This window comes from Neolamprologus multifasciatus, chromosome 14 (genome assembly GCF_963576455.1).
Source record: "Neolamprologus multifasciatus chromosome 14, fNeoMul1.2, whole genome shotgun sequence".
Taxonomy (NCBI): Eukaryota; Metazoa; Chordata; class Actinopteri; order Cichliformes; family Cichlidae; genus Neolamprologus; species Neolamprologus multifasciatus.
Genome location: NC_140452.1, coordinates 1,621,161 through 1,644,305, shown reverse-complemented (window position 1 = coordinate 1,644,305; position 23,145 = coordinate 1,621,161). Strand labels below are relative to the sequence as shown.

The 23,145-nt window shown below is 46.1% G+C and overlaps 2 protein-coding genes across 3 annotated transcripts; one reads left to right on the top strand and one right to left on the bottom strand.

The window, feature by feature from the left end:
• Window positions 1-1,498: 1,498 nt before the first annotated feature.
• gmnc (geminin coiled-coil domain containing) lies at window positions 1,499-11,814 on the top strand. Of its 2 annotated transcripts, XM_085183791.1 has the most exons (5): window positions 1,499-3,966; window positions 6,519-6,692; window positions 8,002-8,087; window positions 8,644-8,760; window positions 9,428-11,814. In XM_085183791.1, the coding sequence occupies exons 2-5, from the start codon at window positions 6,560-6,562 to the stop codon at window positions 10,358-10,360; spliced, it is 1,269 nt and encodes a 422-aa protein (XP_085039917.1). In that variant the 5' UTR covers window positions 1,499-3,966; window positions 6,519-6,559; the 3' UTR covers window positions 10,361-11,814. The 2 variants fall into 2 exon arrangements, with proteins under 2 accessions (XP_085039917.1, XP_085039918.1); XM_085183792.1 differs by lacking the exon at window positions 1,499-3,966 and having other exon boundaries at window positions 5,522-6,692.
• Window positions 11,815-18,885: 7,071 nt separating this feature from the next.
• On the bottom strand, window positions 18,886-23,124 carry LOC146502887 (uncharacterized). The gene has a single exon (XM_085131621.1). It carries the CDS (start codon window positions 22,635-22,637, stop codon window positions 21,828-21,830), a length of 810 nt encoding a protein of 269 aa, XP_084987747.1. The 5' UTR covers window positions 22,638-23,124; the 3' UTR covers window positions 18,886-21,827.
• Window positions 23,125-23,145: the final 21 nt, after the last annotated feature.

Sequence of the window (23,145 nt, the reverse complement as noted above, 5' to 3'; positions counted from 1 at the left end):
TCTAGCTCCAAACAATCCCTCCGCTCACACAGAGCTGAAGCTTCCAAACATTCAGAGGAGTTTACTGTGTCTGGTGTGCGGCTGCAGCAGCTCAGCGCTGCATGCAGGCTTTCAGGCTTTCGTGCCTCCTGCAGCTCGTGCTCAGACAGTCTCATTCCTGTGTGGCGTACAGCACAGACGCCGTGGTTTATGGGGACGTGTGAGGGTCTGTGGTTGACGAGTGAAGGTTGTTATTGGCGTGGGAGTGTTGAAATGTGGTTTACGGTTCCCCGACTGTGGTCATGTTGATGGTTACCGTCTTGGGCGGGTTCACCGGCTTCTCCTGGATCCAGTTAAAACTTTTCTGAGTGAAGCAGCAGATTGTTTAATCACAGCGAGGTCAGGTTTGGGTGTAGCTGAGGCGGCGTCCAGCGGAGAACAGGCTGCTGGCAGTCAGGCAGCCGCCGCTGTTGTCCAACAAATCCTGCCGCCCGGCCCACTGTTATTAGGATCCCAGCAGGGAGGAGGAGTAAGGAGGAGGGCGGGCGGGACTTAACATCTGTCCCACTGAAGCTGTGTGAGACCACCAGGTAGCCCACCTGTAGCCCTCCATACTGCCCTGCAGAGGGGTAATTATCGGCTAACTGCTGCCGCCACCGGAGGCCGGTTGAAGGTGTTAAACGCAGCGACATTAAAACGTGAGCTTTTCTTCACTCACAAACACACACATCCTCCGTTTCTATGACTCTGAATACAGCCGACTGTCTAAAATCACATAAATGTAAAATATTCAGTGTTTGCAGACGTCGTCGAGACTCATGGATTATTTTAGATATTTCACTTTGTGTCTCTTCTTTTTTCCTCGTTGTAATTTTTAGAGTTTTTATGCTTTTGTTTTACATTTGCAGTTTTTTAGTTTTTTGTGCACCTTTGTTGTTGTCGGGTTGTGTGTTTTGTTAAATTCACACGCTGCTGATCAGGTGCTGATGAAGAGGTCAACATACATGCTGTTAAACAGCACTTGTTGCCTCACTGCTCTCATTAAATTCACACTGAACTGAGGACGGATGTTTTTATTGAGGAAGTGATGACGAAGCCGCACAGGAACCCGTGTCACAGCTTCAGCGCCTGGCTCAAAGACACTTCAGCAGACACCAAACGAAACCAGCTGGCTTCGCCGGGTCAGTAATCCTCCGACCTGCTGCCTGTCGGACGCGTGCTGGTGAGCTACGGCAGCCCGGAGGCTCCGTGTAATTGGCAGAGGGCGTCCTGATCCAGCGCTGTGAATGAGAGCTCAGCAAGAAGGCGGCTGCAACGGAGACACTTCAAAGAGGAGCTGAGAGGGCGACCTGCTGACCGACACACACACACACACACACACACACACACACACACACACACACACACAGCGCTGCTGACTTTAACGAACCTCTGACTTTTCCTCTGGTGCTACCACAAGGTGGATGTTTCCATAGAGACCGTTGAGCTCTCATCAGCGTGGAGGTCGTCAAAGAAAGATGCGATGTGCAACTAAAGGAGCCGACACGAAAACTACAAAATCATCAACTCTGAGCTCGAGCAGACAATAAAAGATCATCTGATCCTCAGAAGGTCTTAAAATTACGAAACCCAAACCTCCGATGAACTACAGCACACGACATATTACACCCTGTAATTATTCATTCAGCATGAGCTGAACCAAACACAGAGTCCATCCTTGGAGCTCAGAGGGGAAACCTACAACCTTTCAATTTCTTCCTCAAAAGGGGCCTAAAAGTCCAACGCAGCGCCCGCTGTGCCACACATGTTTGACAGCAGCAGGCTTGTACTGCGGTAGAGGGGTGAGGATTTCGGCTCCTCACAGTCACCGAGTGGACCACAAACTCCTCCGTATACAGTGTGAGGCCATCTGTCCCACAGCTGATGAGCCAAGCACAGCAGATCTGCAGCAGAACGACTGAAGAAAAAAAGAATCAAAGTGCTGCAGAGCTCAGAGAGCTGTGCATGGACGAATGCTGCAAAGCTCGAAGCAACGCTGTGAAGAGGAGTGGACCAGACTTCCTCCAGTGATGTCAGAGACGATACACTCAGACACATCTCTGTTAATAGATGCTGGAATGATCCCAGCAGTATCTGAAGCTGTGATGGTGGATTTGAAGTTTGTCACAATGTCCAATTCCTGGATGCAGATCCATTTTTTCCAGACCCCACCTGTGATGCAACTCAATCCATAAATGTGGAGTGAATCTGAGACCGTCCCGTCTGTACTGGAAGCTCGTTTCACTTCAGCTTTTATTGGTTTGGTTTTGATCAGTTTCAGTCTTATTTTAAGTCTTTATTATATTTTAATGAAACTTTGACATCTTAAACCTGGAGAGCTCCTTTAACTGCCTCCTCCATGACTGTGCTGAACCTGCCCTCTCCTGCAGGCTCGCCATATGGCCGCCGTGTTCACACTGCTGCTATTTGATGAGCAGCAGGTCTGCTGGTGGAGCTCATTAACCCCCCAGACTCCGCCCCATCTACAAGCGCTTAACCAGCCTCAAAAGCTGATGGGGAAAGTCATTTTTAATGGTTTAGTGGTCTCACAGCAGGGGTGGGGGAACAGATTTGTCCTCGGCTGGTGGTGAAGAGCTGCCTGAAGCCTGATCTTGACTTTCAAGACCAGAGTAAACGATCTGAGCCTGAGAGCCATTGCTGCAGCCGACCTCTGACCTCTGACCCAGCAGAGAGCTGCTGTATTGTACTCAAATAAAAATAAATGATGTATCTGCCCGCACCTCCTCTTTCTTTCCTCCTCCCTTTCTTCTTCGTCCCTCTTCCTCCGTTAATGTGTCACCTCGCTGGAATGCCGGTCTGTGAATTAGACTCCTAATTGTTGCTGCAGTTTAACAGACCTGCTGTCAGACTGCAGATTAACTCTGTGTGTGTGTGTGTGTGTGTGTGTCAGTGATCTCAGCACTAGCAGCTGCAGACAGGTTACACTTGCTCCATCTCTGCATTCAAACCTGTGAACATCCTGGTCATGCCTAAATGCACTGAGCTGCTGCCGTGTGATTGGCTAATGAAAGGTTTGTCTTAAGGAGACCAGGTGAACAGGTGTACCTAATACCTAAAACCTGATCATTTTCATTCCAGCTCCATCAACCACATCTGAAAACATCTCTTCCTCATCGCTCGCATCCACAGCAGGAGCAGAAGTTTATTTTACAGTCGTAGTTCTCCAGGACTGCTCGAGGACTGGAGTGTCAAACATGAGGCCCGGGGCCAGAACTGGCCCAGCAGAGACTCCAACGCGAACATCTGGACGACATTTATAAAATATGAAAGAGCGCAAACATTTTGGACTTCCAACTTTTAATTTTCATGATTTTTGTCCTGCTGAGAACAACCCCGTACTCCCACTCACACCCCACCAAAGTAATGAGTAATAAACAATTAACGGACTGAAAGCTTCTCACCTTTTCTCTCTGGTCCCACTGCAGACACTTTTATACAGAAAATACTTTTTCTGTCATTTTACACATTTACAGCACAAATCTGATTGTTTTCCTTTACTACAGCTGTGCTTCTTTAACATGACCCAGAGCCTTATGTTTGACACCCCTACAGTATCACATAATGCTGTTTGCAGTCTGCCCACTGATCCTGTCACGTGTGGCTCTTTTCTGAATATTCCACAGTGCGCTGAGCCGCTTTCGCCTGAATGAATGAACTCAGGAGTTTTTCCGCGCCGTGCCTGCAGGGGGGACCTTCAGCTCCGTCCTCAGCTGACTGCACAGACGGATCTGCACACGCACACCTGTGAGAGCTGCAGTCGGCTGCAGTCTGGCCGGACCCTCAACCGGGCATCGCGACATTTCAGCCCGTCTCCGCTTCTTTCGGGACCCGAGCGAGAGTCCGCTGAGCTTTACGCGCAACACGCACTCCGAAAACCCGGGAAGACTTCTGCGCCCCGCGGCTCTCCTGCGCTCTGAGTCTCTGCAGGTAGAAAACACGATGAACACGCAGCTGCTTTAAAGTGTGGACTTTTTTAGCGCAGGCAGGTGCAGTGAGAGGCGCAGGTTAAACAGGTTTATTTAAAAGGTTTAGGACACAGCTTCATATCTGTGTGGTCAAAATGATTGTGCTTACTGAGAAAGGTGCAGTTATTTTAATTCAGTGTTCAGTTTTTTAACTATCCATTCTTATGCCGGTACTTTGCACATTTAATGATTATAACAGTTACAGTCAGGGGCGTTTCCAGCTTTTAAACATGAGCGAGCCCACAGGAAGTGGGAATATTTAATCAGAAATGTAAAAAAAGACTTATGAGTTGATTTTCATGCACTCATTCAGATGGATTACAAAGACTTTAAATACAGTAGTGTTGTGTTAAATAAGAGTTTTACAAAGTAGTGAGAGTATTTTGACTAAAGTAACCCCCCCACCCCCACCCCCCATGGTTAGAGTCCATTTTCCCCTGAATTGTCTGAATTAAGAGATTCAAAGGGACACGGGGGAGTTTTTAAATGGGGTGGCACAAAAACCAAAACAACACAGAGGTGGGATTTGGACTGTTAAGCAACAGTTCTGCATGTAGAACATTAAATCGAATCTATAAGAAGCAGATCTCTGATGTTTTTTGAAGAGTTTCTTGTCAATGTGTAAAATATCTGAGCTCTGTGATGCATGGCACACACTCAGTTAATATTTTACAAGGTTTTTGTTATATTTATGTTCTTTTTAAATTATTATTATTAATCAGATCTGAATATGTTTAGAATGACAGTCATTCTGAACATACTCAGTAAAAGGATGAGATGCATTATCAGGGATTGTAACATCTCGTCCTTTTACTGAATATGTTCAGATTCAACATCATGTCAGTCAGTTTATAAGTAACAGAACATTAATGTATAAATGAAGTTAACCTTATATACATTAACTTTTACGGAGCCCCGCAGGGGACATGAGAGAAAAAAAAATTAAGACGGACTTTTGCGGGATCTTGCAAAAAACTCGGGATCTCGCAAAAGTTGAATTCCAACAATGGCGGCAGCTGCTTAGCTGTAATATTCCTCTTTCTGGGTCACAAAATACACTTTTAAGATATTTTGAGGCGTGAATGTTGTTGTGTAAACGTCAGATATCTGACATCACACATTTGCAAAAGTGCTCCGACGTTTTCGGAGATCTGACACCCACTAGCTCGAAGCTAACGGGAAGTCGAGTCCTACTACAGCCGGGAGGAACACCGCTTTCCCGGCACATCGTGCCTCGACCTCCTGGTCGGCTTCGAACTGGCGGCCTCCAAAGAATGCGGCTAAAACTTTTGCGAGATCCCGAGTTTGTTTTGCGAGATCTCGCAAAAGTCCGTCTTAATTTTTTTTTCTCCCATGTCCCTTGCGGGGCTCCGTAAATTTTAGTAAAACATTACTGTAATATTTCAGAACTTAACTTTTTTAATTGCTTTCTATCCACAAGTAGCACACATGCTTGACAGGATGACAGGACTTGCATTTTTTTTTTTTTGGGGGGGGGGGGGGGGGGGGGGGGGGGAATTATGGGTGAAGGGGTAATAATTAAAATGGACATTCTGGTCTGCAGAAGCGCTTTCAAAGGAAATAAGCCATGAAGAAGGTTGTGATCGCTGCAAGAATATTAAAAACATGCGCAGCATTGGGTGAAATATCTTCTAGTCCCTGCTGAACTGCCCCCAAAATTTAACGCTAAATATCAGACGATTTAGTTCCAGGTTCAACTCCAGAATTGCAATAAAGCTCCAATACTTGGATTTGATTTTAAAATGTTGTATTAAATTCATTTTAAGTGCAGAATGAGCTAAAAAACAAAACAAAAAAACAACAACTAATTGGAGTGTGTGCACTTTCCCCATTGTGTGTTGCTGCAGGCAGTAGTTTTACTGCTCCTGTTTTGTGATCTGTGACCTGTAGGGGTGCACTCTCATAGAAATGTTTACAGGAGTGGCCTCCTAACACCCCCTGGAGCATTTCTGTAGTAGATCCTTTTCTACAGTAGTTTTATGACAGTTTTGGCAGCAATGTTGGTCCAAATACACCAAAACAACAATGAAAAATGGAATAAAAATGGCTGTTTGTTTTGGTATTTGTTGGCTCTATTTTTCATGGTGAGGAAAAAAGATTTCTTCTGTTCTGTAAGAGTAGCCACACTTCTTTAGGTACATTTTTTATTCTTGAAAACAGCCTTGATAGAGGTCCATCAGAGTTGGCTTGGTCTTGTTCATGCAGCTGAAAAACACACCAGGGTTTCTGCAGTCCCTCTTGTTGCCTGTAGGGGGCAGACAGCATCACTGTTGTACAGATATCTCAGTGTTCAGGTGTCCATATACTTTTGCGTTCTGAAGTGTTGATCGTCACCATATCAACACTAGTCTGAACCTCAAACAACTCTTTGAAACCGCGAGCCAAAGTGTGGAGCAGCTAACGTGTCCCCACAAGGATTAAACAGCCCCCACAAAGATAGATACACAAGTATAAAAACACACTCCCTCCCTCCCTTCATTTGTTTCTCTGTAGGGATTCCCCGTCCTTCTCCATTTCTTCACCATCACCATCTCATGCTCCAGGCCCTGGCTCTCGGCCCAGACACTGTTGACTGTTCCATGGAAACCCTGGCCTCTGTTTGGGGCCGTGACCCCGTTGACCTCAGCGACCTCGGAGAGCAGCGTGACGAGTCATCACCCGAATGGGGTGAGTCCAACTAACAGCATCAGATAGTAACAGTTAGTGAGAGGCCGAGGATGCAGAAGGCAGCTGTACTCTGCTGACTGCGATGTATTCTTCATGGAAGGAATTATTCTACATTTCTATAAATGCCACATTCAGCAGAGTGGGAATCAGCGAGCTGGAGGATCATTCATCAAACACAAAAGGCTCCCAGCAGGTTCAACATGAGCGATCTGTCTCAGCGCTCTTTGCTGCAGATGGAAACATCCAGAACAGTTTATATTAAGATTCATCTTTTAATTTTCTCAGGCTCTTCTTTCTCCAAGAGTCCAATTTGTCAAGAATACCCTGCCCTGGTTTCTCCACGCTGCAGCTCCTCTAACGACCACTAGATGCTGCTGATGTGAAATCAGAGCCTCAAGACCAAAGACCAAGGACTTTATAACCATCCACGCATTGTCGTGAAGACTTTTAATAACAATTAAAGGAAGTTTCGATGTGGTAGAAGTGAAACCAGTACTGATGAAATGGAAGAAACCTGCATTCTTACTAATGGCCAGCAGGGGGCAGCGTCTCTGGTTTAAATAGAAGTGTCATTATATAGAAGTCTGTGAGGATAAAAGCCTTCTGCTCATTTATGGTCGCGGCAGTTGGTTTCAAGTCCTTTTAAATCCAACGTGTTTTAAATTAGGGTCACATTAGAGTCAGCTCAAAGCGAGCCATGGTTTACCATGCGAATGAAAGGTCAGCCCCGCCCCTCACCTTCAAAAAGCTAAGATAGCAGCGGCTAACACATGAAAAATGCTTCGGTGTCAGAATTACGCCGTAATTAACCGGAACCTTCTATGTAACCTGATGTGCACCTCCAGAGAAATGTAGCTGGACGTCGGGTCGGTGCATACCACAAAGACTTGAATGGCGTGCAAGGTTGTGGTGTAGGAGAAAATTGAGTTTCTGGTTACGTCAGTTAGGACCTAGATTTCCTGCAGAAGTCTAAATCAAGCTATCAGTCCTCAGTTTGAGGGTTTAAAATTGGACCTCAGCAACTAACGGGTGGTCTCACAGGTGGAAGCCTCTGGGCCTGAAACATTAAGACAAATCTATTTATTTATTTATTTATTTGGTTATGTGGACACAAGTTTCAAAAGAACCAAATCTCTGATGCCCAGCTGGAGCTCCAATCTTGAGCATACACTCCTGTGTTAAGATGTAATAAAAAGCCTCCTCTGACTTTGAGAGCATGGTTTTGAATCCAGAACTTCAGCCGGGCAGATAGTCTGACTAAGTCCTCCACTGCCACCAGTGTAAAGTCTGCTGTGTGTCTTCCTCTCAGAGTCTCATTGTGTCTTTGACTCCACGCCTCCGGCTGCTCTGATGTGGACGGAAGATCTCTCTCCTCACCTCCAGAGAAACAAACAGGTACCAACACGTTCTCACATTTAATTTATTATTGTTTTAGTGCACACAAACTACAGTTAGCACAGCAGCCGAGGTTAAACGTGGAGTGCAAAAGACACAACCTGACCCTCAAAGTATAGCAGTTCCCTTTTGTCCTTTTTGAGTAAGCTACTGTAACACTTCTTCTTATTTCAGCTGGTACACTGTGCACGTAAACATCTAGCACGTCTAACTGACAGCAATATTTGTTAGAGAGCATGCACGGGGTCAGAAATGAGTCCATCAGAGGGACAGCTCAGAGTCAGAGAGGCTGAGATGGTTTGGACATGTGCAGAGGAGGGACAGAGGATGATGAAGATGGCAGGCAGGAGGAAAAGAGGAAGACCTCAGAGGAGGTTCATGGATGTAGTGAACGAGGACAGAGGGTTGGTGTGACGGAGGCAGATGATCCGCTGTGTATTCAGTAAACCGTCACACATTTCAAAAGAACCGGTCGATGTGTGCGACTGAACCTCTGCAGTTCATATACTCGTATCCTTATAATCTGCATTGCTGTGATGTGATTGTATCCTTCCAGCTCCAGGACACTCTGCTGCAGAGGGAGGAGGAGCTGGCCAGGCTGCAGGAGGAGAACAACAAGCTCAGAGCATTCCTCAATTCCTCCTTTGTGAGAAACCTGGAACAAAAGGCAAAGGTCCGTGCAGCATCATCTGAAATAAACCAGCAGTCTAAACAAAGACACTCAGATCTTCATCTACTCAGCTGAGAGTCATAGAGACATATTTCATGTGTCCTGGTGTGCCCGGGGGATTCTCCTTGTTAGTCATAGACCCCCAAAAAGAGAAAAAATAACTTGCCTTGAAGAAACTGGTTAGACGCCCAAACCACTTTAGCTGCCTCCTTTCGATGTGGATGCTCTAGTCTTCCAAATAGCCGACCTCCTCACCTTATATCTGAGGCTGAACTGCTTGTAACGCCATCTTATGGTCGTAGGTGAAGGTAGGAACTATTCAGTGAACTACCAGGTATGCCCTCAGCCTCACGTTAACACAAAAACTGGTATGGGTCCACATCACTGCTGACTTCATACCAACCCCATCAGCCTTCAGATCCATCGTCACCCTGTAGCTCTAACATGAATATGTTTTTGTATAGAAGTAGAAAAATTATGTACAACAAATTATACCAACTGAAACATTCGGACACTGTTAATGAAACCATGGATCACTAATCCTGGAGACATCTCAAGTTCACTTTTATATCAGTCCAAAATGTCTTTTGCTCTATCAAAGCATTAAATGTTTGCCACCGATAAAGAAGATAATAACACGCTGCTGTTATTCTGTCTTTGTTTCTTATAGAAACTAACTGCTGATGGGAGGAGGAAGCTGAAGAGAAGCCTGGCTTGCTTTGACAGTTTCTGTGGTGATCAGCGAGCGCCCCCCCAACAAATCAGCAAAAGAGTCTGCAGGAACCTCACTGCCCAGTTCTGCTCTGAGTCTTTAGAGACATCTGCTTGCTCAGAACCAAACCTGGACCTCTGGGTCCTTCGAACTCTGGGACTGAAGGATCGGGACACCATCGATACATCCGAGGAATCCTCCTCTGAGTGGAGCCTCAGGAGTTTGGTTTACGATACTGCCGTCAATCCATCCTCATTCCCAGAATGCAATCCCAACTCTTTCGGCCCTCCGGTCGTCACATCCACAGACACTTCAGTCCACAGTTACTGTCAAAGAGCAACACATGAGACCAGCTGTAGGTACAGTGCTGCTGAATGCCAAGAAGCAAACTGTGAAAATCCTCCTGAGTCAGCTTCAAACTGCCCAGACGACTTCACTGCCGCTCGAGCGAGCACACATTACGAGTTTCCTTTAGCCACGACCAGGACCTACAGCGCCCCGTCTGCCGAGACCTGTTCTCTCACTGCCTTCAGTCAAGTCCAAAATCCTGCTGACCATCACTCTTACTGGTCTTCACTACAAGAAACCCAGACACCATCACAAGACACAATCCAGTTCAACCCACCAGCAGAAAGAGTCTTCCCCCCTCCTGTGTTGCCTTCAGGTGCAGACCAACCCAGGAGTTCTGCTAGTGGCTTCATTCCAACGAGCCCACGTCATCCTCCGGCTGCACCACATACGCCTCGCAACCGGACAGATTTGGCATTCAGCATGTCTCTCAGTCCGTCCAGCAGCGTCAAGACCCACAGCTTCCCCCAGGGACAGGCCTTTGTCAGAAAGGACGTGGAGGGCCGGTGGAACTTCACCTGGGTTCCCAGACAAGAACCGTAGGAAACCAGATGGTCCTTACCCTGAAAGACAATCACTCACGTTGTCTCACTGCATAAACATCTCAGGCTGATCCTTTAGAACAGCAAGTTCAAGTGGACTCACTATGCTTTTAGACAATGTTCTGGACTGAGTATCAAAAAATGCCTTGAAGGACCCTAAGATTGATCTTGAAGACCACACGGACAGATGTTTAAACAGTTCAGAGACCTCTGTCCTATGACAGCTTGAAGGAAACACCTCGTTACGTCGCCTTTATGATGCCTATATTAATGACGATTACTTGATTGCCTTCTGTTTACTCAATAATCCAAAAGCTAAGAGTACAGTAGCAACTGAAAAAGAAAAACACGAGCCTGAGCAACCAAACCATTTTATTAAGTATAGATCTAATAAAAAACTTAATCTTAACTTAATGAAACATTCAAATTAACAAAACTGCCTAAAATAACACCTGAATGCGTTTAGTCTGTATTCGAAACTGCCACATAAAAATAATCGTACTGAAACTTTTGCTGCTTTGAGTTTCTACATACATATATGTATATCACATGAATGTCAGTGAGGGACCAGAGCCATTATGACCAGATGACGAGTTCATTTCTGAAATCTTGTTGGCTCCTGCGAGTTCGCTGAGGACCTACTGACTATGGTTCAACGAGAGACTTCTAAATGGACCAAGGCATTGGAAATGTGCTGAAGCCAACATTAAGCCCTGGGGCTGGAAATTAAGCCAAATCCAAAGTGCCCAAAAACCGCAGTTCCTCTAATCTCCACCAGAGGCACCAAAACTGAGGCAGTCACCCCCCTTTCATTAGCCGTTTCTGGGGCCAAACTGTGCTTCAGGTCCCAAAGTTAAGGTTAAGTCACCCCAAACCACCATCATTTTCAAACTCTACCCCACTAGACTTTGGTGCCTTAAAAGAACCAGCTGGTGGACAATGGCCATCACCCCTCCAACCTTCTCGCAGTGTTTAACATAAGAGTCATTGGGGTCTGATTCACTTTCTGAGCCAGCTTTAAATGATCACTAAAACAAATAACTGCTGTTTTAAACTTGTGGTTTAAAAAAAACAACAGAAAAAGTTCATTTTTATGGTTCACAGTGGGTGGTGTTAACCATATTTCAGATGTTTTCCATACTGGTGTGTTTTTAGGAACATTCTACCAATAAATTCAGCAAACGTTTTCCAATGATCGCTGAAATTACAATTGATTCAAATGTGCCCAAAGCTGTTGTTGTTTATGTTTATCATGTAGCTGTGTTGTTTTCAAATGCAAAGTTTTACTTTAAAATCTCATTTTTCTACCATGTCTATAAAAACGTGTCTGATAACACCGTCTGCCTACATGTGAGTCCAATTAACATGAAATTGTTTTCATATTATTTGGAAAAACATTTTCTTAACCCATCAGATATGTTTACATGTGAAAGCGTTATCCAACGTAAAAATAAAACGTGCTTCATTTCTAAGTGTCGGACTCTAAATGTCAAACATGTCAAACAGCAAACACAGTTATTTATTAGAAGGTGTGTGGGCCAAACTAAAGCTTTTTATGAGCTTTAGAGTTGTTATTTTTCCCTTTAGGATGTCAGGACACAGATTTGGCCCATAGCGTAGTCTGACCCCAACATCAGCTGACATTAGCTCAGTCGCCACAAAGGTTCATTTCCTTGCAGGTGTTTGGTTTCAAACCAAAGACGTGGACACGTTAGAGGTTCAAATCTCAGAGATTATCTGTCCAAGTTCACTGAGACACTCCACAAACTGTTTTCACCCAGACAACCACCGAGAGACGCCTGCCTTTCAATTCAATTCAGTTTTATTTATACACCAACTCACAACAACAGTCACCTCAAGGCGTTTTATACTATAACCCTACAATAATACACACAGAGAAAAAACCAACAATCATATGACCCCCTATGAGCAGCACTTTGGCGACAGTGGGAAGGAAAAACTCCCTTTTAACAGGAAGAAACCTCCGGCAGAACCAGGCTCAGGGAGGGGCGGGGCCATCTGCTGTGATTGGTTGGGGTGAGAGAAGGAAGACAGGATAAAGACATGCTGTGGAAGAGAGACAGAGGTTAATAACAGATATGATTCAATACAGAGAGGTCTGTTAACACATAGTGAGTGAGAAAGGTGACTGGAAAGGAAAAACTCAATGCATCATGGGAATCCCCGGCAGCCTACATCTATTGCAGCATAACTAAGGGAGGATTCAGGGTCACCTGGTCCAGCCCTAACTATATGCTTTAGCAAAAAGGAAAGTTTGAAGCCTAATCTTGAAAGTAGAGATAGTGTCTGTCTCCTGAATCCAAACTTCCCTGCCCTGTGTTGAGGACAGCAGAGGGTGTCCACATACTTTTGGTCACGCGGGCGTCTCCTGCACTCCTGGAAACACTAAAAACATTGGAGTGATGCTGTGTTCAGATGTAGCAGGTGAGTTTTCAGGAAGCTCTCTGATTCGAGGCACGCTAAGAATGAAAGTTTTGTGAGTTTGCTCTTCGTCTGTTACCAGTTAAACCAGTCTGACCGTCCTCCTCCTCGCCCTCACCTCCCTCTCTTCTCAGGAACAAAAGGAGGCCTGCGACTCCCCAGAGACGCCCCCTCACATCCTCCTCCACCCGATCCGCCCACACAGGTAAAGATGATGGGTTTTACTTTCTCCCTGGGGGTTCTCAACATGGGGTCCTGGCCCTGCCACGGGTCCCCTGAGAGCGAAGCAGGACCGAGGGAAAGATGGGAGCGAGCCGTGTCCGTGGCGGGCCGACCGAGGAGGGTATCTCTAATGAGAAGGTTAAGACCGGCTGCAGATGTCCGACAGATTGGAGGCTCTTTTAGGGCTGGAGGGACCCGGAATCTGGCAGGAATGTGAAAGGAGGGTCGCTCTGGATCACAGGCTCTGAGTGTCGGCCAGGGAGAGGGGTCATTAAAGAGGGCGGCCGGCTGAAACTCGATCCACGCCGGCTTACCCGGGAAACAACCCGACAGCTTGGCTCGCCTCAGAGTGCTGCAGCTAATGAGTCGACACATTTCACACAGGTAAGCTTTCTCAGCTCGCCACTTGTTTCAGTTTCTGGACCTGAGCTCAGGTTTCTGGGGTTTTTCATCGTCTACGCCCACTAAACCTCCACCTGCCCTCCGCAGCAACACTCAGCGTCACTGAGCCGCTGAGCTGCAGCAGCTACAACTACACACTGACCTGAACAAGTGCTTTACATCAGTTAAGCTGGGATGACATAAAGGCACGAAGAACCTTTTCAAAGTCTCTGAAGCATCAGTCGGCTCTTTTTCTAATATTACTGTAATGAACTTTAACCTTTAACATGCTAACTGAGGCCTGCACGGTCTGAACTCAGGGGGGGACGTCCACTGCTGGGAAGACTGCAGCTTTGTGCACACACGGAGAGGAGCTCGGGGTTCAGTATCTGGCCCGAGGAGGGTTTGGAACAGCCAGCGATCGAACCTCCTGATTAGCAGACGACCTGCAGCCAGTGTTTCAGCATTTTGCCTCAGTTTATGTTAAACAGATAATGACACAGTGTAGTGTCTCGTGTGTTTTAGTGATCTAAAGACCTGCTAACTGCAGTTATGTTCAGATACATAAAAGCAGAGCAGAGCCAGAGCTGTGCATCCAGGCTAAGAGTGAAGGACAGTCCCAGTGTCCTGCTGATGCACCGCGCTGCACACACAAGAACAACACAGAGTACGAGTGCCAAAGAATAACAGAGACTTTTAATTAGAAATTCATTTGGGATATGAATCTGCAGGTGACGTTAACCTCCTGTTTAAACACAACATTTAATGAAGGAAGAGTGGCGAGATAAAGAGCGCCTTCACACACTGCTGTGTGTGTGTGTGTGTGTGTGTGTGTTTAAACGTTATCGATTCTTCTCTAACAGTAATTAGCTGATTGATGAGGGAGCTTCACAGTCAGGACTGCACACACACACGCACACACACACACGCGGTGACAGACTGACCGAGCACCCGCCGTGTTGTCGCGCTAATTGCTTTTAGGTAATGCGTCATGTATAAGTGTATGGATGGTGCTGACCTCTGACCCCTGGATGGAGTGATCAGTGAGAGAGAAAACCTGATGAGACGTGATGAGAGTCCTGCCGCTGCGTCGGGTTAATGTGCGTTTAGAGAACAATGAGGAAGTGAAGGGCGAGTGGACACGCCGAGGATCAAACAGCCAGCCAGGAGAAAATAGATAAAAAATAGAAATGAAAATAAAGACTTCACAGTCGTCTCTGTTGGTGCACAGTGAGCGTTTTCATTGGTTTACCGTGGGTTTATAATCTGTAGCTGATGGATTTAATAAGAGATAATCCTGTTTGGCATGGATGCCTAACTTTATTGTAACAAAATGGTAAGATTTGTGTTAAGGAACAGAAATCAGCATATTAAATATAGATGAGTGTGTGTGTGTCTGTGTGTGTGTGTCTGTGTGTGTGTGCGCGCGCTGAGTTTAATGGTTGATGAGTCCTAATGGCATTCTGTGTGATGATAAGTAACTACACACCAACTGTCTTCTGCTCAACAATTAACTCACTGTCACACACACACACACACACACACACAATGAGGTGGAACCATCACTGAATCGTATTTGGACAAAAGGTTAAAGGTCCTCGTGAGCTACCATCCATGGAGCTGCCTCCACGCTCTGTAGCTAACTGGCTAACAGCCTCCATGTTGGCGTACTGTGGAAATGACAGGTTTCTGCGTCTCATCCAGGTCAGGGGTCAGTCTGAGCAGAGATGCCCAGATGTCCCCTTCCTGGTCACTTCCTCCAGCTCTTCCAAGGACTCCCGAACAACCCCACAAACATCTACCCCTGGTCTCTGGTCCACCGGGCGCTTGTCCTCCCAGCTGGACACGGCCAAAACATCTTGTCCAGGAGGCACCCTGGTCAGATGCTAACCTGAGTCCCTGCTAAATGATCAACTCCCTCTCTGAGAGCCCTTGTGAAGAAGCTCGTTTCCACTGATTTCATCCACTTTCATTCTTTCAGTTACTGCTCACAGCTAGGGGTGCAACAATACTCTTATCGATATTGAACCGTTCGATACAGTGCTTTCGGTAGGCATATGTATGAACAATACAACATTTTAAATTTATTTTAGCAACTTTCCTTCGGACGATGCTGTCTGTGTTGAGCGCTCAGTGGATCTGCGCTCGACAGTGCAGCCTAGGCGGAGTAGTCGAACGCAGATTCACTGAGCGCAGCAAGCTAGCAAGACAGAAGCTAAGCTCGTTGCAACATGGCAAACTGAACCTCCCACACCCTCATTCAGATCTGGCGTTTGGAACTATTTTGGTCTTCATGTGACGTATGACCCTGAAGGTAAACGCGTCATGGACTAAAGTAAACCAGTATGTTGGATGTGCCACGCAATGCTCAATTACATGGGTGGGAACTAGTGTGTTAGCGCAGTTAGCTCGTTAGCGCAGTTAGCTCGTTAACGTGTTGGCCGTCCAGCCCCACGCACGGGGCGATCCGCGGTAGCTCGTTAACGGAGATTTGCCGCGTTATGGCGTTAACGTCATTTCAGATTAATGCTGACAGCACTAGTGGGAACACAACGAATATGACTGCACATTTACTCCGACATCATCTGGAAGCAGACAAAAACAACAAGCAGCATGCTACAAACTTTACCGAGTCATTTAGACAGCCGTTAGCACATGATTCTCCTTATGGGGACCTGATATGTTTAATATGCTGCTGAGAATATAGCCCAGAAGAAGCAGAAGTACAGCTTTTATTTTGGAAAGAGACATTTCTCTGTAATAAACTCTCTTTTCCAAAGATGAGGGATTTCTCCATCAGATAGATTTATTTTTATTACTTTGTTGTTTCAGCAACATTAAATTTAAAAACTGTACTTTTGAGTTAAAATATATATTTATAATTTTAATAAATGACAAATTAAAAAAACATGAACATTTTTTTTTGTATCGAAAAAATATCAAACCGTGACACCAAAGTGTGAATTTTGTGTATCGTTGCACCCCTACTCACAGCTTGTGACTGCAGGCTGAGGGCAGAGCTTATAGCAGTGGAGTGGTTTGGGTGCCTATAAGGGCAATCAGTGAGATCAGAAAACCTCTCTGATGATTACAAAATCAAAGGACCAGTTCACTCTGCCCAGGCCAGGGCGACTGGGGCCCCACCCAGGAAGGGCTGTGGGGCAAGTGTCTGGTGGACGGGGACAAACCTGTCACGTACAAGTCATTGATGTCAGAGGACATTAGCTTATTTTATGGAGCTGGTGTGAGTGTGCTGTATACATAAAGATGCTGAAAAAACCTGTAAATGTCCATCAGCTGTAACAGGTTAACGATCGAACAACCCTTAATTTTTATTCTTGTCATTTCATGATGTCTCACAGTTCTTCCACCACCACAGAGTGACGTCACAGAGGATCCAAGCACCCCGCTGTGGTTTGAGGAGTCAGCTCTGAATTCTGCTTCCTGTCAGAGGACTGGAAGACGAAAGTGGACACAGAGAGTTATGGTCTGATCAAAGCTCAGGAAAGATGAACGAGGATTCGATATGGACTAAAAACATTGCGGAAGTGAAGCAACTGTGCAAAAGTAAGGAGACAGAAGTCAGTACAAGCATCTAACGCCACATCCGGATACATCAAAACGCCAGTTTAGGCCCTGAAGTACTTATTTGATCATCTGACTGTATATTTGTGTCTTCGTGTTTCTGCAGAGTCTCAGAGAAAATCAGAGTAAACAGATCAAAGTCAAAGTGAAAAGAAATGCGGGGAGGAGGTCGAGGAGGTGGGCGAAGGAATTTTCAGTCAATGGTGGATCAAATAACGGCGGTCGCGTGTTGCAAGCGTGCATTGAATGTAAATTTGCAGAGACGACCTTTGGTACAGTAGGAAACACACACGCTGTAATTAATAACCAGTTGAACCAGTCCACACTGGGAACATCAGACTGGATTACACATATCTAAGCTGGTAACGCTGTGGTTGGGGGGTTGATGGGGTGTGTGCAGCTCTGTTTCCTGTTTGGTCAGTTCCTCTAATAAACTGTTCAAGACGTCAGAGCTCCAGTTTGTTGCAGCCATAGAAGCTAGCTAGCATTATCTGATAGCGTTGCACTGTAAATACGGTGATGTACGGCTCCCAGAAACCAACATGGCAGCAGTCAAAAGGGTTCAAAGCGGCGAGTGACGTGATGGTGAAACTGTTGGGGCTGCCGGGGGCTCTGAAGCATGTTTATTCAGGCTAACGCGCAGCTGTAGATAAAGTTTGAAGACTGCAGCGTTCAGATGTCGCGCTCATCACCAACATGCATGCAGAGGATCTGTGACGCTGCCAGAGGAAACTCCTCTAACTAAACTTTTAATCGATGTCCTGCTGCTGCGGCGGCGTCCTGCTGGCAGCGATGAGAGGGTCTGACTGAGCAGCGGCTCGCATTAATAAACGCTGATGAGCCTGTTTTTCTTTAAAAGCCATTTCTGCTTTATTAGTGCGAGCAGAGTAAAGAGCGACAGGTAGAGACAGATGAGAGGAGCGGGTAAAGGTCACGGTGACAGCGACGCTCAGAGTCGGTCACAGTCACGCCGTTATTCCAGGCTTTAGTCTGAGACCGCGGGAACCTCTTTTAGGGGTTTGGGAGTGAAATTAAAGTTTAGGTAAGTCAGGCTTTGACACTTTGTTAAAATGATTAAAATTAGAGTTAAGAGGCCTGTGAATGCATTAATGTCACGGCTGCTCCTTCTCCACTCATGGACCGGAGCGGGAAGCAGCCAAAGTATGACAACCACTTATCCAGAGTACCTCAGCACTACTCTTCATCAGAGCCCCCAAACTCAGCCAGAGAGTTTGAAGTGGATTAGTTCAACAGCTGCTGAGATAAGCAAAGAAAAGAGACGGAGATACGGACGTTTCTTCATGTGGAAACATCCGGTTTGTTAGTGGAAGTGACCTGTAATAGAGCCTGTTTGTTAACCTCTTAAGCCCCAAGCCTAACTGATCTCCTGCCTTTTGCCCCCGTATCAGGGGGCGTTGGGGCTTAAGAGGTTAAAGTCATCGACCTTTCTGCTGTTGTCGATGAATGTGAAGGTTTAGTAACTGCAAATACTTAAATACTGTAGCATGAAATGATTATACTTCCACACAGCGTCGCTGTCACCGCGAGGAGACGGAGCAGTCGCCCCCTGCAGCATACCTGCATTCTGACAGACAGTGAAGCAGCACCAGTCCAGTTTGCTTGTGACTGTTGTTGGCTGTTTGGGGCGGAGCACGGATTCTCACGCCGCACACGGAGCTGCTATTGATCTCTGCGTGCGAGCAGGAGATGATGGATGATTTAAATTTAACGCTCAGGTTTGTTGTGTTTCAGGGCTTCGGCCAAAGACGCCACTTAAACATGAATTAATTACAAGTGCAGCAGTTCAAAAACAGCTAATGTCACTGATCTCTGGCTCATACGTCTCTCAGCGGTTTGTGTCTCAGCTGAAGGTGGCGTGTGAACTGCCAAAGCCTCCTCTGTGCAGTGAGGAAACGGCGTGTTTGTGCAGTTTGGTAGATACCTGCTGGATGAAGGTCGAGCTCACCTGATCACCAGGAGAGGAGCCGCAGGACGGATACACTCACATCCTGGTCCCTGGACGTCGGGCTTTTCTCCGGTGAATGAGACGGTTGTGTCAGTAAAGTTTGTGCTTACATTTGTACTTTGGTGATAATTTCTAAGAGTAAAGAATCACAAGATGAAAAGTTAAACCAGAGTCCAACCAGCAGTTCTCAGGAGCAGTTTATTAAAAGACAAAACAAGAGCCGGCCAGCTGACCAATAACTGAAACTCCCTGAAACCAGCCACCTAATCTCGCCCAGTCGATTCAATTTTATTTACATAGCATCAAAACACAACAACTCAAGTCACTTTACATGTAATGAACTTACAGTAATACAGAGAAAACCCAACAATCACATGACCCCCTATGAGCAGCACTTTGGCGACAGTGGGAAGGAAAAACTCCCTTTTAACAGGAAGAAACTCCGGCAGAAGCAGGTGGCCTGTCTACATTCCCAGTGACCGACAGGGAATGGGAGAGCATGAAGACAGTACAAAGACACTAATTAATAATAAGCCTTCCTGTGTTTGCTTCACCTTCCTGTTACTTCCTCAGTTCCTGTTGGGTTCGGCTCTGATGTTGATGTCAGAGGCTCAGGTCTCCCAGCTGAGCAGCTTCTCTTTGGTAACTTTGTTTCTGTTGGCTTAATTTCTTTTGCTTCTTCTTAGATGTTAATAACTGACAGGTTTCTTGGAACCACTTCACTCTTTTGGGTTAGGAGGGACGTGATGTGTAGAAAGACTTTCTGGGGGTTGTGACTGTTGACAGTAAGAATTCAGGTATTTTATTCATCCATGCGTGCTGCCCTGATAAATATATAAACCTCATGAAAACAGAGGCGATACGCAGACTGTGCGTACTGACTCTGGACACACAGGAACTGCTGCACTCAGGCTGGTGGTCGAACAGCGACACCTGCTGGTTTGTGCTGATTTAGCCTCTCGTTTACGTTTCTGCTGATTTTCCCACCTGAAGTCACTTGTTACCATCAACGGATCAGATTTGTTTAGGAAGTTGTGTGAATGACCCAGAAGTGCTTTCTTTATCACATCAGCAAAGGATGCACTGGAGGAGCAGGGGACCAACATGTTCATTAATGATAGTGTGTTTTCCATTTCATGCCATGTTTGAACCTGTGTCAGGAAAACACGTTTGATGAGAATGTCAAAATAAAAGTCCTGCAACTACATTTTAGCTGCTCAGATTTCAGAGCCTCAGTCAGTGAAGCACAGAAGAAGCTCGTAATCATTAGCATTAAACATGTGCTCCCCAAAGAGCCAAGACATCTGACGGTGAAACACAAACAATCACCTCAACTGTTCAGCACGTTTTCCACAATTCACTAAAAACGAATAATTAAAAGAAATTTCAGATGCCGAGCAATTCTCATCATCAACATAGATTTTTATTAACCAATGTCTCTTTATAGAAATGTTATCACATCATGTACAAGCATGTTCAGTCTGTCCACGTAAAGATGAGCATCTCTTTATTATCAAAGAAAAGCTGCACATGCAGAAGCAGCAAAGCTACAAGATAACACTGATTAAAGGTCTCAGGTGAAAACAGACGGGGCTGTGGAAACATTAATCAACATAAATAACGAGGGACTCCTTTTCTATTAGAAAACACAGAGACTAAAGTAAGATATATAAAAATAAGGCATTTCCAGTTATTTTATAGGTGAACTGTGATTCTGTTAGCAGCTGTCATGGCGGGCTGATCAGCTACTTTCATCCATGATACATGAACCTGGATTGTTCTCATGTTCTTGTCATTTATCGTCAGTGGGTGTAGCAGCAGCAGCCCCTGTGTCCACCTGTCAATCAAAGAGGCCACGCCCCCAATAATGCAAATTTTAAGCCTTAAGATCATTTAAACAGGAGAGTTAGCCAAAGAGAACGAAACCGTTTGTAAACACGTTGATTTCTGCTGTAACATCAGACATTTCAACATCTGACTGACTCACTGCTGGAGCCTCAAGAGGCCACTAGAGGAACTGCAGATTTTGGCACTTCAGCATTTTATTAGAAGTTGATTCTCGTATAAAAGCCTTAAAGATTCAAAGTGTTTTGATGTGTTGGTTTCATGTTTTCACTGTGAGCTGTAAATCTTGTGAATTAAGGAAAGACACTGAAAACTTTGTCCCTGAGTTTGTCCTTAAGGCAGCGTTTCTGATGCAGTTTTACTAGAGACCAAATAAGGGAAACAATACACTGGTTTATTAAAAGGTGTGTTAACTTCCTCAATATGGACAAAAGTACGGGACCACCTACGTAAGACAGCTGTAAGAGCTGCTCGGCCATGCGAGAGGAACTTTGGAGCGCTGCTGCCTTCGACTCAGAGCGTCGGCGACTTTTGCGAACTGTGCGCCCGAACACTCGAGACCTCGTTCAGTTACTTTACACAGTCTGTCACTGCATGGCCGAGTGCCTAAAAGCTCCACTTTGAAATAATACCCCTGAAAGCGTGGTGAAACATTTAGGAGGGAAGTAATGCAACAATGGTTTCCTGTTACAGCACCTACGTCAATTCAAACTGACCTGAATTGAATAATTAGGAGATGTGACCCAGTACTTTTGTTCATAAGCGTAGTTCTTGTACTATTGCAGAAGAACCTTCAAGATCTGCCATTTAGATCATCCTGAAATATACGGATCTCCTGCTCTGCAGAGGATGAACTCCCTGGACTTTGCTGTCTATCGCCTCCCTCAGGACAAACCCATCTTAATGTTTCTTCTTGTATTTTCCTGACGTGATTTGAATGCAGCATCTCCTTTGAGTTAAAAATAAAGGTCTTTATCAAAGGGTGGAGTTGGTGCCATTTTCACCACAAGCTCCACCCCTTTTCCCTCTACGATGGCAGAACTTCCTCAGACGTCCTCGGGCTGCTCACCGCCTGCTGCTGGTTGTGTTTCCCCATTTTGTTCTCCGGACTGATAGTGAGGGCGGAGTCAGAATCTAGGTGGTGTATGGGGGTGGGGTTAGGAGAGCAGTGAGCATCATGGGCGGAGTTAGGAACTGGGTTGGGGTGTGTTTCTGGGACCGGGTCTGAACGAACCTCTGTCCTGTCGCATGGCTCCTGCTGTGTTTGCGTCGCTACTGTAAGCTCCACCCCTGCCCCCTCTACATTACCCATAAACCCGGCGCACCCTGAGCAGCTCCTGCTGTGCTGTGGCCCCTCCTCCATATTTATGACCCCTCTCTTGAGGTACCCTCTGGGCCGCGTCTGCCCATCTCTGCGGCTAACATTGGTACGCCCATTTCGGCGGCTCTGATTGGTCCTGTCGCTCTGGCTCTGGATCCGTTGGGCCCTCTGCAGGGCCATGGCAGCCAGGTCTGAGTGCGATGACGTGCTGTCGATCAACCTCCTGCCCAGAGCGAGTGGGCGGACGGGCAGTGCCAGCCTCAGCCTGAGCCAGAAGCGAGAGCGCCGCGGTTCAGATCGGGTTCCTCGCCACGTGACGGTGGTGATGGTGGCCTGACGGAGCTGAGGGACCTCCACACAGGCCAGTTTGCTGACTGAGCGGTAAACCACAGCGATAATAGAGGCTCGGAGACTATTCTCGAGGTACAGGCCGAGACGACACTCCAGGAGACCGAAGCTCTTCTCTGCCAGGAAGTTTGGGCTGAGAACGAAGAGCAGGCGGCGGCTCCGCTGCATGGACTGCAGGATGGCCTCTGATAGGTCTGACAGGGGACAGACAAAAAGACTCAAGGACTGCAGCTCAAGGTTCAGCTTGCATCCACACGTACACGGGTAGTTTTAGCTCTGCCACGAAGGAGACGTGGCAACTTTAGTTTGTCTGATCGTTCCAGAGTTACTGAAAATGCTACGGAGAGATCTGCAGAAACATTTCACCGTAACAGTTTTAGAGTAGACCTGGACCTGGACTGATTCTTCACCTGAGACATGTCAATGTTGGACATTTAGTTGCAAAACACATCAAACTGGGAGACATTGTCTTTATGTCCTCCACAAAATATCAGATATCAGGGGCTTCATTCATTCATGGTGTGGAGGGAAGGTATAGTTTTATTTTTGTGTGTGTAATTCTGAAAATGGAAGACATCAAATAAAAAACACTGACATGAATAATGATGGTGAAAGGAAAAGACTTTTATACCAAAAAACAGAAATAAAATAACCAGTTCACAGCGTGACAAAGTGC